The sequence below is a fragment of the Coffea arabica genome, chromosome 11c (assembly GCF_036785885.1).
Source record: "Coffea arabica cultivar ET-39 chromosome 11c, Coffea Arabica ET-39 HiFi, whole genome shotgun sequence".
In the NCBI taxonomy this organism is placed as follows: domain Eukaryota; kingdom Viridiplantae; phylum Streptophyta; class Magnoliopsida; order Gentianales; family Rubiaceae; genus Coffea; species Coffea arabica.
The window spans coordinates 40,917,652-40,933,553 of record NC_092330.1 but is presented as its reverse complement, the minus strand read 5'-3'; the positions used below and the strand labels follow the sequence as shown (position 1 = coordinate 40,933,553).

The window sequence follows — 15,902 nt, the reverse complement described above, 5'->3', positions numbered from 1 at the left end:
CAGATATATGCCAAGTGAAAGTATCGACTGATTCGATGTTGTAGCTCTAAGCTGGATTTCAGAAGATATATAAAGGGAGTCAGCAAGATGAACTAAATTAGATTAAGGGAGGAAGGAATCTAATTGCAGAAACATAATTGTTGCAACAGATCCAATTATTTTGGACAACTGACCGAGAAGATGATTAGATCATTACTATTTACTAGTAGTAAATTATTTTTACTTGTGTGAGTCAACACCAGAGGGCCTCTCCTACGTTTTAATCCTTGGATGGGCAAACTTGTTCTCTAAGACAATGATTAGAACAAAAAAGAAAGGGAGAATGGAGTATGAATATATATTTTTAGGTGATTATCATATATGCATGTCTGATCATATCTAAAAGAACAGATGAACTATAGCTACAGCACTATCTTAACTATAGATTAGGATACATAGGTTCATGTTTTATTGGGGTGTTAGCATGTATTAACTCCTATTAGCCTTCCATATATACCTTCATCAATGCCTTTTTCATTGTATAATAATAAGAACAATTGTTGAAAGGAAAAGAAAAAGGAAAAACAAAAGCTTTGGTCTATAGGAGTACTGATTATGGGAACACAGTGAATGTCTTTAATAAAATTACTTACTATCCAAAATGTAGTTAATTAAGGCAGACTCCGATTAGTGGTTGTAAACCAAGCTATGTAGGATGAATTGGGGGGTAGCCAATTACTCTATATGTAGGATGAATCACCAGCATCAAGAATCACAATCAATGAAAAAAATTGGGGGGTAGCCAATTACTTACTACATATGTAGTCACTTTTCTTGTTTACCATTTCAGCAATTGCTAATCATAATTGTTAAAACCCTTCAAGTTTCAAAGCTTGCCACTACATCCCAATTATTCACGTCCCAATTTTAGTTGAAGCGTTTGTCTCATTGCAAGAAAAATGGGTCCGCATAATTCTTTATGCCTACTCATTTGCACTCAAAAAAACGCTTGAGGCAAACAGATCGCCAACATAGATAAAGATACAGCATCCATCGACCACTCCTTTCCTCATATATTAGACCTTATCCACAATTCTACTCCTTATGCTTCAACATCTTACAGCTGAGCTGAGGCCTTCTGAGCAGGGTATCTCCCCATTCCTCATTCATGGGAAAAGGATGTTCATACCTTAATTAGTTGCTGAAAATCCAGCCCAACGTATAAAAAGAAATGTTGCTGACAATACATCCGAGCTTAATTAAGTACGGTTCACCAAATAAATTGCAACTTTTGACGTCCTATTAACATCATGCGTGAATCCCTTGAGCCTACAATTTTGAACTCATGTGGAACGAAATATATATATATATAATCTAATTGACTCCAATTATTTTTTGATATTTTTCGCTAAAAACCTACAATATAAGCCAGTCATCCAGTTACCAAAGGAGCTGAAGTTGTCGGAGTGGTTTGGAAGGTCCGTTTTAAAGAGATTGGTGACCTTTTTGACCAAAGGAAAAAAAGTTAAGTGAGCAACCGACGCAATTTTAAATAGTTTGATGAATTTTTTGGCCATTTACTCAATACATAATCTATGGGAGAGTTAGTTCTTTGTATGTGTGATACATATGTGAATAAAATAGATACCTATTGGTATAAAACCACATTATTCTTTTAAGCTTGATCATTAGGAAATGGAATTAATCTAATGTATTCAAACAAGTTTTGGGAGTGTAGTTTTGTAGGTTGGTATGACATGTTTTCTTCCGAATACTTCATGAATCTTGTTCTTGTGCAACTCCTATAGCGCTAGATGAAGTTCAAGTTTACAAAATTTTAATTCCAAAGCAAGTTCTCAAAAGCAAAATTCCTTTGACAAAAAAAAAATTCAATTTCACCATGAAAAAGGTCTAGGTAGTTTACTTTCAATATGAAGTTCAACAACTATCTATAAATGCCAAATGTAGACCTTACTCTTCAATGCCAAACCCTTTTCACTCATATACATGTGCTTTCAAATCTTATAAATCCAAAAAATAATAAATTACTTTTTTTAAATGTGATATGTCATGGCCAATTTATATATAAATATATCAATCACTAAACAAATCAAATCACTTCATATTGTTGTACACATATATGCACACACATGTAAGTATTTTAGATTTCATTACGACTTTGGCTTGGTAAAATACATATTTTTCTCTCATGTGAGCAAAAATTGAACATATTTAAGGGACTCTTCCTAAATAAGTACGTAGGGGGGGGTTAAATGAAAAAGTCCTTCAAAATAATTTGCAGAAAAATGAACCGAGCAAAAAAAAAAAAAAAAAAAATCAATAACTTTTTCCTTAAACCCTAGCAAATGAAACTCCCCTAAGTGCTCCCTCTTTCTTGCCTTCTAAAACCCCCGTCACCCCTCCTCTTTCTCCTCTTCCCAGGATGCTCCATTCCAGCCCCTAAATGCATCGCTTAATTCTCAAGTTTTCCAAAAAGCCACCAAAGTATTCCCTTACCTCCCTCTTCTTCTTCAGACCTATATTCTCCTACGCCACCTTGGCAGCTGTTAACCATCTTGAAGTCCCGCCAAACGACGTCTCTTCAGCAATTTTCACCCGCCTCATTAACTTTAATTGCGGGGACAAAAGGGGTTTTGCTAAACGTCTTGGCCGTGACCCAGAATTTAATACCTTAATCTCGGGCTTATCTGCACCGGAAGTTGATGGGATTCTTGAGAAATTGAGAATTAAGTACCCGGAAACTGCTCTGGATTTCTTTTTCCTGTTGAAGAACGAATATGATTTTAAGCATTCAAGAGATTCTTGTATTTCTATTGCTCATGTTTTGGCCAGAAAAGAAAGGTTCAGAGCCTTGAAGTTACATTTGCTGCAAATGGTTCACCTAGAAGGTACAATTACAACCATGCAATTCATTTTTCTTAATGCATTGCTGTAAATTGGGAAAAACATTTGCGTGGTAGACGCGCTTTTATCAGAATCTGTGGTAATTGTATTAGCTGAATGCAGTGATTTTTAGTTACTGTCCTATTGAATTATGTAAATGGTGGAGGATTTCAGATTAGGTGGTGCTTTTTTGGATATGTTGTTGTTAATGAAGTGATAAAGTTGATATTTTGACTTTATGAAGCAGAAAAAATCAGGGTTAAATTGGCTTTTGGCTTTGAAAATTTCTAGTATGATTAGTGAATAAGATTTTGAATATCTCTAGAAATAATAAAAAAGGATAGATTGATAAGCAGTTGGGTTAAGTCAAAATGGAGTTGGGGCACATGCATGCTTATATTGTGCGTTTTTAGATGCAAAAATATTGAATGGCTTTAAAGTTAAAAATCTTTGCAATAAGCAAATCCGTATTATATTTCTTGGGATGTTTAATACTATTTACAGCCATTTTGTTGTGAAAAGTTAGTTCTAGATAATTTTTGAAGCAAAAGTAACTTGTTAAACAAAGTTTAGCTCCCAAGATTGCTTAGCCATGATTATCTTAGCAGTAAAAAGTTGTTGCTAAGTAGTTTGCGTGTTAGGAGATAAACATTCTACATTCATGGAACTTCAGATTCATTCACATTTAATTGAAAGTGGAATTGAAAAGCATTTGTGGATAGAGCTCTATGTAAGTAACATCCTTCTTCTCCCCTCCACTATCGTCTCTCAACACTTGGGGTAGCTGAAAACATTAAATCATAATGTCATAAAAACATGGAGTTCACTCTAACAGATTGTCTGTCCTTCCATTTCTGGTCGGATTATTTGTTGTGTTGTAGTGGAGCTATTTTATGTGTGCTTTTAGGAATCTCTAGTTGACATCTCAGAACTGAATATTTCAATATTGATATCAGCTGTGAAAGCTAGAATATCTCTTTACATTTTTCATTTTCTGTTTATATAGAGTTCTTGTGATTTCCGTTAGGCTCTGGCTCTGCACCTTCACTTTGTGAGCTGCTTTCCAATGGCTTCAGGGAATCAGATTTCAGTCATACGGTTTGGGATATGCTGGCTTTTGCTTACTCCAGATCTGGGATGGTGCATGATGCACTCTTTGTCCTTTTCAAGATGAAGGATTTGAATGTTCAGGCTTCCATCATGACATTAAATGGTTTATTGTACAATTTGAGGCTCACTGATGTAATGTGGGACATGAATGATGTGATAAAAGCCAGTGGGATTCGTCCTAGTAGCTATACAAATTCCATTATTATAGATGGTCTGTGCAGACAGTCCTTGGTTGAAGAAGCAGTTGCATTTATGCAAGAAGCAGAAAAGGAAGAATCTGGGCCTCGTATAGTTTGGTTGAACAATCTCATGACAGGTTTCTGTAAATTGGGTTTTGTGAATGTGGCAAAGTCATTCTTTTGTATCATGCATAAATGCGGTTTACTTCCTGACACCTACAGTTACAATATACTTATTAATGGATTATGTATAGCGGGTTCTATGGAGGAAGCACTAGAGTTTACAAGTGACATGGAGAAGCATGGATTGGAGCCTGATATAGTGACTTATAACACTCTTGCAAAAGGTTTTAGTCTCCTTGGGTTGATGAGTGGGGCATGGAAAGTTATTAGTTTAATGCTGTATAAAGGATTAAATCCGAATCTTATCACATACACTATACTGATTTGTGGGCATTGCCAGACAGGCAATATTAAAGAATGTTTCAAGTTGAGAGAAGAGATGCTTTCACGGGGTATGCAGTTAACCAATATCTCATATGGTGTTATGATTAGCTGCCTGTGTAAGAGGGGAAATGTTAATGAAGCTCTGTCTTTATTTGATGAGATGAAAACTATTGGTCTAGAAGCAGATGTTGTGATTTATTCTATTCTCATTCATGGCCTATGCAAGCAAGGTCGGCTTCACCACGCTATTCATTTATACAAGGAGATGTGTTTGGAGAGAGTCATGCCAAACCTTTTCACTCAGCGATCCATTCTGTTAGCTCTGTCTGAGAAAGGGACCATAAAGGAGGCAAGGAGATACTTTGACACCCTGATGCATTGTGACTTATTGGAGGATATTGGTTTGTGTAACATTATGTTATATAGTTATGCAAAAGTAGGTTATATGGATGAGGCTATCCAGCTTTATCGTATGATCTTGGAGAAAGGAATTACACCAACTGTTGTCACATTCAATTCTGTAATATATGGTTTCTGCAAATCTAGACGACTAGCTGATGCTCGAATCTGGTTGAATGCTATTGAGAGTCATGGTTTGGTGCCAAGTGCTGTAACTTACACCACTCTTATGAATGCATTCTGTGAGGAACGGGATATGCAAGCTATGTTTAAATTGCTTAAGGAAATGGAAGCAAGGGCCATAGAGCCTACTCATGTTACTTATACAGTGGTCATAAAAGGGCTCTGCAGACAAAGAAAGGTGAAAGAAGCTGTTGGAGTACTCCAGGACATGTTTGCTAAGGGAGTCTCTCCTGATGAAATATCATACAACATCATCATTCAGAGCTTATGTAAAACCCAGGATATGAAAAGAGCATTCCAGTTACATGATGAAATGTTGCTGCGCAATCTTCAGCCTAATCATGTCACATATAATATTCTCATTAATGGTTTGTGTGTACGTGGGAACTTGAAGGATGCCGAAAAGCTGTTGGCTTCTCTTCAAGATCAAAAAGTCAGACTGACAAAGGTTGCTTATACCACATTGATAAAAGCACTTTGTGCAAAAGGTAATGTACATAAAGCAATAGTGCTGTTCCATCAAATGGTAGAAATGGGTTATCAGGTCTCAGTCAGAGATTGTAGTGCTGTGGTCAATAGACTTTGCAAAAGACATCTGATGAGTGATGCAAAAGCCTTCCTTCGTCTGATCTTGCAGTGTGGCATTGCCCTTGATCAACAAATTTGCTCAGTGTTGCGCAATAATTTATACCGAATTCATGATAAAGATATGATGGTTCAGTTATTAGCTTTAATGGTCAAATGTGGCTTCGATCGTGGTTGAACCCGTGAGAGATGGGTGATTAAGTTCATTGTTCACAAGGGTGAGGTTCTGCCCCGTGAAATTTTTGCTAAGGACTTGGCATCTGCACCTGCCTTCCCCGAACAAAATAGAAAGAAAATCAGTATTTTAAGAAGGAAAAGAAGAAAATGACCTTTTTCCATATGTTCCCTTATATGATTACAGGTGAACATTCACTGCCAACCTGTGGTTGGGTGCCGGTGGTGGCAAACTAGCAAAGACAAATTCTTTTGTCGGCAGACTCTTCATGTGTTTTTACTAAATGCAAGTACGTTTGCTCATGTGTTTCTTGATGTTTGTTGCTTGATACAATCAGTTTGGATAACTAGATACTAACATTTTTGTAGTGCTCTTTCTTTTTTAGGAGGTATACAGTTTTATTTTTTTGAAAATTAATTTGATTCCCTTGAGAATCATAGGCTGTTTCTTTGTTGAACACTTACTGATTTCTTCCTTCCCCTCTTTTTCGGTGCCGGAACATTTACATGGATATTTATGGTAGTCCTCTGTTCTCAAGTTAGTACGTTTCATCTTTTTGACATGGCATAAGGTAAACATCAGTTGCTTTCTACGTCACCTACTTATGTGTGGCTGCATAAGTTCTTTTCCTCTTGTTATTTGTACCTGGTCTTTCCTGTTTGCGAAGTCATTGATAACACTGCTCATGTTTGTGATTGTGGTGATCGCTCTGTTCTCATTGTAGTAATGACATTCTGCACATAATGTCCAGGAGCCTGGAGGATTTGAAAATTAGACCAGTTGGCCTTTTGCATCATGTTAAAGTTGGTCTTGAAGGAAACTTCACCGAATCTTTCTTGGCACAAAGGTCAGATTCAGTATTCTGATATTATACTTTTTGTGCTGAGGAGTCAGTTCCGGGCAACTTATCTCATGCTTGTTTTCTTGTCTATGTTCAGGTGCTTGTCTTCCTGTCTATGTTCAGGTGCAGCAAGAAACTATTTCTCGTGTTGTTTCTGGCGAAGTGATTGTTTATAACGCATGCGTTATCGCAGCATTAGCATATGAACAGTGCATTTTCATTGGCTGGTGGAGAGTGGAATCCAGTGTTTGTGTGTGACTATTTTGGTTGTCAATCGTGCAGATCTCGCAGAATGTTCATGCGTCAAGAAAACTATTTACTGTCGGATTAATCTTGTACTCATTGCTGCTACTCTGTACACTAGCGAGTAGATGCATGCCACCAAATTTTAATTTCGAATTCGAACTTCAATTTTTGCACATATGGCAATGCCTTTTAGTGTATACACCGTCATGTATTATGTATATAAGATTGATCCCTTTTGCCCTGAAACACATATGGTCAAAATTTAAGCAGCTCCACAATGATCAGTGGCTATGCCATTCAGGCCTACCAGTAGTATGTGCTTGCATGTCTGGTTCATTATCTTACCTATGTTGTCAACTTGAAAGATTTTTCATACAATCAAATTAACTTTCATTACAAGTACATATTAGATCGTCTGAAATTTTAAAAACGATTTTAAGATACAACTCGCAGCAACACCATAAGAAAAGAGTGGCTGATTGGCACTGGATCTTAGTGGGAACTTGGAAGCAAATTGATTAAACAGTGTACCTCGCCATTCCATTCTTCATCCCCTCACTTCAATTGGGCCAGTTCCCTCAAGAGCCCATCAATATCTTTCGTAGAAGTCCCACCAACATTAACAGCTTCGAAGGCCTTATTTCTCAACTGCTTTGCCATTTCCATCCGAATTGTGTCCCCCCTCATGGACTCGCCAATCGTTTTAGCTAAAGCAGTTGGATCGGGTACTGTCTCAGGACCCTCGCAAACTCGAACCCCAGCTCCAATGTAGTCAACTAACAATCTTTCGTTCATATACTGGTCAGCTTCCATAGGCCAGCCCAATATCATTACTCCGGCCTCTATTGCTTCCAACATCGCGTTCCCACCACAATGACACAAGAACCCACCTACGGCTCGATGATTCAATATAGCTACCTGTGGAGCCCAACCTTTCACAACTAGCCCTCTCCCGGAGACCCGATCCTCGAAGCCATCAGGAACCGAGCCATATCCCTCGTCTACTTGTTGAGCTGTTAACTGCTTAACAACCCAAATGAAACGCACTCCGCTGCCTTCAAGCCCAATTGCCAAAGCCTCCATCTGGGCCTTCTTGAGAAACTTCTGGCTCCCAAAACAAACATAAAGAACTGACCCATCAGGCCAACCATCAAGCCATTGCAAGCTGCTACTACGCCCATCAGCCGACTGCAGATACACATCTCCCCGGCCCACCTTCTCAGGGACACCAATCAAATTCAGCGGCCCAATTGCAAAAACGCGCCCATGGCCCATTTTCTTCTTCCACCATTCCAAATATTCACCCTCTAACGCATCAAAAGTATTAAAAACAGCTCCCCAACTCTTACTATTTGCAGCAATAGACCACCTTACAACCAAAGAATCCTGATCCGAGGAATTATCCCTACATCGTCGGAAAACCGAAGGAAGATGGTGCCAGACAAAACTAGGAGACCTGGGTAAATCCGAAAAATTTACCACACCCACAGAACTAGTAATAGACTCAAAATTAAGCCACAGATGTCGCACAACCGCCATAGAAAATGCCCCACATGGGTAAAAAACAATTCTAGGAATCCCAATTTGATGGGCTAAATTTTCAGTCCAGCCAAGGAAGAAATCAGAGATGAGGACCACAGGAGGGCTGGGGTGGGACTTAAACCACTGGATGATTTGGTCATGGAGTTTGGAAAGTGCACTGATTATTGGTATATTCCCATGATTTCCTATGTCCCTGACATTTTCTACCCCAGACGGGATTGAGGGGTGGGGTGGGAATGGAAAGACTAGCGTTTGGATTGAAGGATGAGTTGAGAGAAGTGGGTTCAAGATTGGGAGGTTTTTGGGTGTAACCAAAATGGTAATGGTCAATCCACGGAGGGCTAGTTGATGGGTGAAATCTAGCATTGAGAGGATATGACCTTGAGCTGGGTAGGGGAAGACTAGAACATGGACGCCATTTGCAGAGATTGTGGACATGGTTTGGGTAGGCCACCTTAAGGCTAGTGGGGGAAGAGTTTGAGAAGAAATTGGAGACGAAAGACTCTGAAGTGAGGGATAGACAGGAAAGAGGAAATGAATGCATTATTTGCTTTGGCAGTTGTACGGGGGAACCTGGGATAGTGGGATGCATTATTGCAGAAATCTGGTGGATTTTTTTTTTTTTTGTTGGAGATGATATAGCTTAATCCATTCTATATTAAAAAAAAATTAAGGAGACTGAGGAATAACTGAAACACAACTCGTTCACTTAAATTTTTTGAAGCAAATCACTTAAATATCTCATTTTTTATGACCTTGCCTCCCCTCCACCGAGCTGGTGGAATTCGTAGAAGACAATAATCAATCAATCATGGTGGAATTTGTTATGTGCAATACTGCAAAGTCAAGTCAGCGTGTCATTTTGGTCTTGGAAATTCCTTTTTTTTTTCTTTTTAAATAAATGGCGAAAATAGTTATCAAAATACTATCTAAAGTGGCATGGTATGGTCCTCCAATAAATTTTTTTTTTTGGTCAAAAAGGTTACTCAATTTTTTAAAATGGGCATTTTGTATCATATGGTCTAATTTAGTCGGTAAATGAATTGAAAAGAAGTACATTTGACTTGTTATTATAGATTTTGAGCGGCAAAAATTGCCTCAATTGTAGGTCATTTTTGGTTGATTTAGTACAAAATGATCTAAAAACCTTGGGCCTGTTTGGAACCCCAAGTTTTTAGAAAGTTTATATAATACTAGTTTTTTAACAACTTTTGCTACAGGAACCCCAAAAAACTTATCAAAGTTTTTAACCTACCCACCTCAAAAATATTTCAAAAACTTTTGAACAAAAAATCTAATACACAAAAAAATTTTAACCAACCCACCACTCCAACCACCACCTCCACCGGCGCCGGTCAACTCAAAAAATTTTAATTTTCTGACCCTCTCCTCCCCTCCCCTCTTCCCCTCTCTCTCCCCCGTCATCCTCTCCCTCCCCCTTTGCGTTTGATTTCAGTAGGGGCATCAACGGTGGAGGTAGCAGATGACGATGAGGGTTTCAGAGCTCCAACGTCCCCCAGTCACAAAATCCCAGTGATCACACAATGCCCATCGGCTCCCAAGAAAACCACACAAAAATCAAACCCAGCATCCATAAAAAGAAAAGGTTCTCCAACAGCAACACGTCGAGCCCTTCATCTTGATCTGTCCTCAGAGGTTGAGTCAATGTTCCCTCCACTGATTCAAGATGATGATGTGGACGGCAAAATCAAGAAAGCTCGATGAGATCATGTTCATAATTCGGGCGAATAAACATTGATTATCTATTTTTCCATTGCGATCATCTTCCTCTGGCGTCGGAGTGCGAGGGGGAGGGGAGAGGAGAAGGAAAGAGGGAGAGGGAGGAGGGGAAGAGAAAGGGCCAGAAAATTTTCCCATGGCATGCGTCCGGTGACCAGATCCATGGCTGTGGGGAGGGGCAGGGTGGCGGGAAAGGGGGAGGAAAGTGGGGAGAGAAAAAGCAAAAGGAAAAAATCCATGGCTGCAAGTTCTCATGGCTGCTGACGGTGACGGGATGGGGGAGGAGAGGGACAGAGGGAGAGGGAGAGGGAGAAGAGGGGGAGAGAAAAAGAGGGAAAAAAATTTCCATGGCTGCTGGTTTTTGCCGGTTAGAGGTAGAGGTGCCGGGGGAGGGGAAAGAAAGAAAGAAAGAAAGAAAGAAAGAAAGAGAAAAGGAAAAAGAAAAAGAAAAAGAAAAAAGTTTTTCATCCTAAAAATTTTTCTTACAACTTCTACAGTAATCTACAGTAAATTTTAGACATACACCCAAAAAACTCAACTTCCAAACAGGCCCCTTATTTTAAGGAGTTAAGTAACTTTTCTGGTAAAAAAAAAAAGAAAAAGAAAAGGCTCGCTAACAACAGCATGTCATTTTAAATAGTTTAGAGACCATTCTCGTCATTCACCCTTTCTTTTTTCTCGAGTAGAAACTTTAGTTTTAAGATATAAATCTACACCAACAACGTATCTTTATTGTCAATTTTTTTTAACAATGTCGCATTCCAATCCAAATGAAGTGTAAACAATAGGCCAATTATTCATAGGTATACGCTCAGATGCTTCAAGAATATACGTTGCTATAGTGATATTAAATAGCAGCAAAATTATATGGAAACTCGGGTTGATGTTGATGCTTTCAACAACTATTAATTAATTTAGTAAATTGGATCACAGAAGAAAAGTAGTATTTTGTTATGAAAACTGATTAACTTGTAAGGGTACTCTTGCAACAACATCTATGATATGATGATACTCTTTTTAATGTTTTGTTTTGCCTACAAAATTTCCTCCAAAAACTAATTTTGAAACATACCCCTTCAAAAAACCCCAAAAAAAAGAAGTAAAAAAGTTGAATTGAACTGTACTTAAATATTGAGACAAAGATTAGAAGAAGAAGAAGAAGAAGAAGAAGAACAAAGAGAAACGTGGGCGCCTTTTATAGCTAACCAATTCTGTTTCAAGGATGAAACAAATTAAATTTGTTGTTAAGAAAAGCAGCTAAACAGAAGTCTGCTAGACAAAGGTTGATGAACTGACAAAAATCTGGAAAACGAAAAGAACATCAGAAAGGTAATTCATTAATAGTAGCTAAATCACTCACTAATGGCAAAAAGAAAGTTACTGCAGAAAACAAAAATGATGGATACATTTTTTGTCTGTTAACCGTAAAAAGGTCAAGATTAAGTGGACATCTTCCTTAGAATGCTCAGTTGTTTCTAGGAGGATGGTGCATCGGTCCCCTATAATCAGCAGTGAAAGCTCCAAATCCACCCAACTTCTTCTTTTCCGAGAGGAGGCTTCTCATCCTTAGCTTACCTTTGACAACGTTGACAGACATCTGCCTTTGCTCTTCAACACTTGCCCTTGATGATGTTACACGAGTTTCTTGATATTGGCCACATCCATTCACCTTCTCTAGCCTGATTTTGCGTCCTCCCAAAGCAGATTTTCTCAAACCACTTCGATTCTGCGAACCATCTGCTGCTAATGGCTATAAAGCAAAAAGCACTAGTATCAGGCTATTACTAGTGGCGAAGGCCAAAATTTAAGAAAACATGTGTATATGATAGAGTAGGATCATTTTAGCATTGGGACGCAAATTGTGAATTTTTCTGCAACATATAATGCGTAGCATGCATCGACTGGCATTGTGAGAGTAAATACTTCAGAATTTCTTGGCTACTCCTCTTATTTTGACTGTTGAAGATGATGAAGAATAGATTCTACTATAACGTCCAGTACAAGTTTGTAAACAATTTTACCAACCTCTCCAATTGAAGCTGCATTGCATCCTCCAGCTGCCATTTTTGGACCTACAAATTAAATCATGGGAACAAAAGAATTACATTTGTGGATTTATAAACGAAAAGGATATTGTACATTCATTAACGTCCCTTTCCTGATTTTCTTTTTACATAAAGGACTACAAAATCTAAAAAGAGAGATGGATGGCAAGAATTGTATATATATAAAGAGAAAAAATCACCTTCCGGGGAATATGCATTTGAGAGCTTTCCTTCAGACAGCACTAAAATTAGTAGCAGAAGTGTGACCTTTACAGATACCAGCATCTCTTGATTTCTTCTGTTGAGTGTATGTCCCTCGTTCAAGCGTACGTATAAATTAAGGAAGTGGAGCACAAGCTTCGAGCATGAGCTTTATAAGGAATGAGAACAAGTCAAAGATATGGTCCAAAAGTTTTCAAACTTCCACAATCCCTAGATTTTACAAAATACTATGCTTCTTTTGTGTTGTAAAGATGTTAATTTAATTGGCCATGATCAGTTAGCTGAAAATAAAGAAAAGGAACTTTTCCTCATAAAATGTGCTATACATGTAACTCTGTGATGATCCATGTGTCAGTTAGGCTCCCAGTTCTAGGATCTCCATACAATTTAGTTGCCAGAGATTCAAAAAGGTTCTCAGCACTTCTCCTCCAATTGGAAATGGTGACTCTAAATTCTACAACACATTGTCATATTACACTAGTACGTTGGACTAAATGGACTAAATGGATGTTTCTTCACTTCAAAGTTGAGAGTCAGGGTAAACTAATTAACTTAGTAATCTAATAAATCACTAATATAATGCTTAATTACCTTTTTTTTAAGAATAAGATCAATATTTTCTTGGAGCTCTTTCAAAATTAGATTTTATAATCGATGGCCACAACACAGATCTTTCCGGAGAGTAGACAAACTTATATTTATTGTCCCACTTTATGCTTAGATATGTTCCCTATTTTACTCAAAATTTTTTCAAAAGCTAACACTTGACAGCCCTCTTAGCTAGTGCACTAAAAAGACTCGTTAGACCATTTTTCTAAACTTTAGTGTGAGTACCAGTCTTGACCATCTCGGACACCATTTAATCGGATTTGATGAACGATTTGGTGCAATTTCTTTCTTCGCAACCATTTTTTGGTTGAACACACAGAGATGGTTTGCATATGGGCCGCAGATTTATTTGATTACTGTGGTTTTGCAGTGGTCCAAAATGAAGTGAAAACTGGTTGATGATGGGATTGGGAAATGGAAACTCCGCCCCATTGCTTGGGACTGAAGACGAAGATATAAGTAGTGTTTCGCGCTTGTCTGCCCCATGCATCTGCCAATCGAGGTCTCTACTCATTTCCATGCTAGTGCCTTCAACTTAGCTTTCCTATGTGCTCTACTCTCCTTATCACCATTCATGGTGGACACTTCTTGGACCTCCCACGTTGGCAGCGACAAACAAGAAGATACATATGTGAATAAACAAACAAAAGGCGGACCTTCACAAGTTTTTTTTTTTTTGCATTAAAATTCAAGAACCTAGCTGCAAACTTCTGGTTGAGATACGAATCACTTCGTAAGAATCTGTTCTTTTCATTGTGCAAAAATTGTGCACGTTGGAGTGTGAATTTAAATGGCGATCTCTTTAGTTTTCCAAGAACTTTTCTTTGTTTTTTTGGGAGTTTCTGCAATAATCTTTTTGTAGCTTGGCTGAGAACATGAAAGTTGGACACTTCCATGCACTCCCACATTGGTATTAATTAATTAACAAGCCAGAAAATCCATACTCATGATATTAATTGTCGACAAAATAAGCAATAAACTAAGAGGCCGACCTTTTCCTCACGTTCATACGTTTTCATGAACCTGTAAAAACTTCATACCAATCTGTTAAGATCGGCAAGTTTTTAATTTTCCTCCTTTTCGCTAAATCCTTCATCTAATTATGCAAATGTGGTACGCATCTCAGGGACCTGAACCAGCATGTTTCTTTTATAATTTTCCGAGTAAGTTTTCCTAATTTTGGAGCTCCTGTGAAAATCTTCTTGTAGCTTGGTGGACAACTTTTAAACAACCTTAATTTGCAGGTCTCTGAGGGATAAGAAGACGCTCTATTGCTTTTGGTTTGAGCTGCAAAAGCGACATTAACAAGTAAGTGCACTAAAACTCTATAATGTGCATTGGCTTCCGCAGATTTGCATTGAAAATTAACGGTTGTATCATGCATACACGTCTTGGCACTCAAGGAATCCACAAAAACTGGCCTTGGCCTTGTGTAGTTAGGCTTAGGTTCCGTTTGATAAAACTGAATCTGAATTCTAAAGTCTGAATTCTGAAATATGAATACTGAAACAGTTAATTTGCTGAATTTTAAGCACTGAAAAAAATATATGAATGTAAGGGTGTGCAAACTCGAAAAATTTCGATTACGGAACTGATTTCGAATTAAATTCGGAATTTCGAATTCGAAATTTCGGTAATTCGGAACTGAAATCGGTAATTCCGTTTCGAATTGGTCGAAATCGGGTCAAATTTGAAAACAAAAATTTTGAAATCGGAATTATCGATTTCGAAATAGGAATTCAAATTAGGAAATTCGATTTCAATTTCTAATAATAATATTTAAATATAATTATAATATAATAGTTTTTAATATAACAAGTAGCTTCTGTCTGCTTCCCTATCAGATGTCAAAAGCCCTAATCTCTTAACTCACCTTGAGCTTTCACCGCCTCATTTCTTAGAGTCTCTCATTCCTTCCTCTGTCTCCGCCGCTTGATTCACCAACTCAGCTTGCTCTCTCTCCCTCTCTTTCACAATTTCACTGCCTCTCTCACTCACCGCATCCATCGCCTCTTTCACCTCACTACCTCAGAGATTTCCACTGTCCTTAGCATCACACCTTCATCTTTCTCACCAGTTCTTCAAGCCCGACAGAGACAGACACCATTAGCCTTCATATTCAAGATCATCGGACATCTTTACGCCATTTTCACTCTTCATCTTCAAGCCATCATCAGCCTTCACTTGAAGAGGACATTATGAGGTACGCCAGTGATTTTACTCACCTTTTTCATCTATATTTCTAGTTTATTTTTCTTAGGCATTTCATCAAGCAGCTTCCAAGCACGCGGTATAGGTTCTGGTTATGATTTTTGGTTGGATCTTTGGTTATGATTTTTGTTTCAGCGGTTTTTATTAGAGATGAACATTCCATATTTTATGCAATTTGTTGGCTTATGGTGTTAAATAGTACATTGAAAACTGGGTACACTGTAGTGCACATAATATAATTCAAGCCGGTGACTGATTGTTGTTGCAAGCTACAGTATGAACTTTTGCAGGAAAGATTTTTTATTTTTGATCGAGTTTGGGTTTTCTGGGCTCTTTGATCGACTTGTTTTTACTTGTGCATTCACTTTGAACAGGTTTTCCGTTTTTGAACAAGAGAGGAAAGGGCCAAAAAAAAAAATGAATTCGGTGAATTCAGAATTCATCGAATTCCGAATTAAATTCGGTAGCGAATTCGAAATCGGCAT

General features: G+C 38.0%; 3 protein-coding genes across 13 annotated transcripts; 1 reads left to right on the top strand and 2 right to left on the bottom strand.

Moving 5' to 3' along the window:
- The first annotated feature begins 2,337 nt into the window (after positions 1-2,337).
- On the top strand, positions 2,338-7,294 carry LOC113715668 (uncharacterized). 11 transcript variants are annotated; one of them, XM_072070326.1, is made up of 5 exons: positions 2,338-2,888; positions 3,911-6,004; positions 6,148-6,250; positions 6,713-6,808; positions 6,900-7,294. In XM_072070326.1, exons 1-2 carry the CDS (start codon positions 2,444-2,446, stop codon positions 5,962-5,964), a joined length of 2,499 nt encoding a protein of 832 aa, XP_071926427.1. In that variant the 5' UTR covers positions 2,338-2,443; the 3' UTR covers positions 5,965-6,004; positions 6,148-6,250; positions 6,713-6,808; positions 6,900-7,294. The 11 variants fall into 11 exon arrangements, with proteins under 11 accessions (XP_071926427.1, XP_071926426.1, XP_071926425.1 ...); XM_072070325.1 differs by having other exon boundaries at positions 6,485-6,808; XM_027239945.2 differs by adding an exon at positions 6,485-6,532 and having other exon boundaries at positions 2,339-2,888; positions 3,911-6,250.
- A 102-nt stretch (positions 7,295-7,396) lies between these two features.
- Positions 7,397-9,188, bottom strand: LOC113715669 (UDP-glycosyltransferase 89A2-like). The gene has a single exon (XM_027239952.2). It carries the CDS (start codon positions 9,026-9,028, stop codon positions 7,604-7,606), a length of 1,425 nt encoding a protein of 474 aa, XP_027095753.1. The 5' UTR covers positions 9,029-9,188; the 3' UTR covers positions 7,397-7,603.
- Positions 9,189-11,646: 2,458 nt separating this feature from the next.
- LOC113716231 (uncharacterized) lies at positions 11,647-12,691 on the bottom strand. The gene is made up of 3 exons (XM_027240526.2): positions 12,576-12,691; positions 12,356-12,402; positions 11,647-12,080 (listed from the first exon to the last, which is right to left on the bottom strand). The coding sequence occupies exons 1-3, from the start codon at positions 12,658-12,660 to the stop codon at positions 11,796-11,798; spliced, it is 417 nt and encodes a 138-aa protein (XP_027096327.1). The 5' UTR covers positions 12,661-12,691; the 3' UTR covers positions 11,647-11,795.
- Between the last annotated feature and the right edge of the window lie 3,211 nt (positions 12,692-15,902).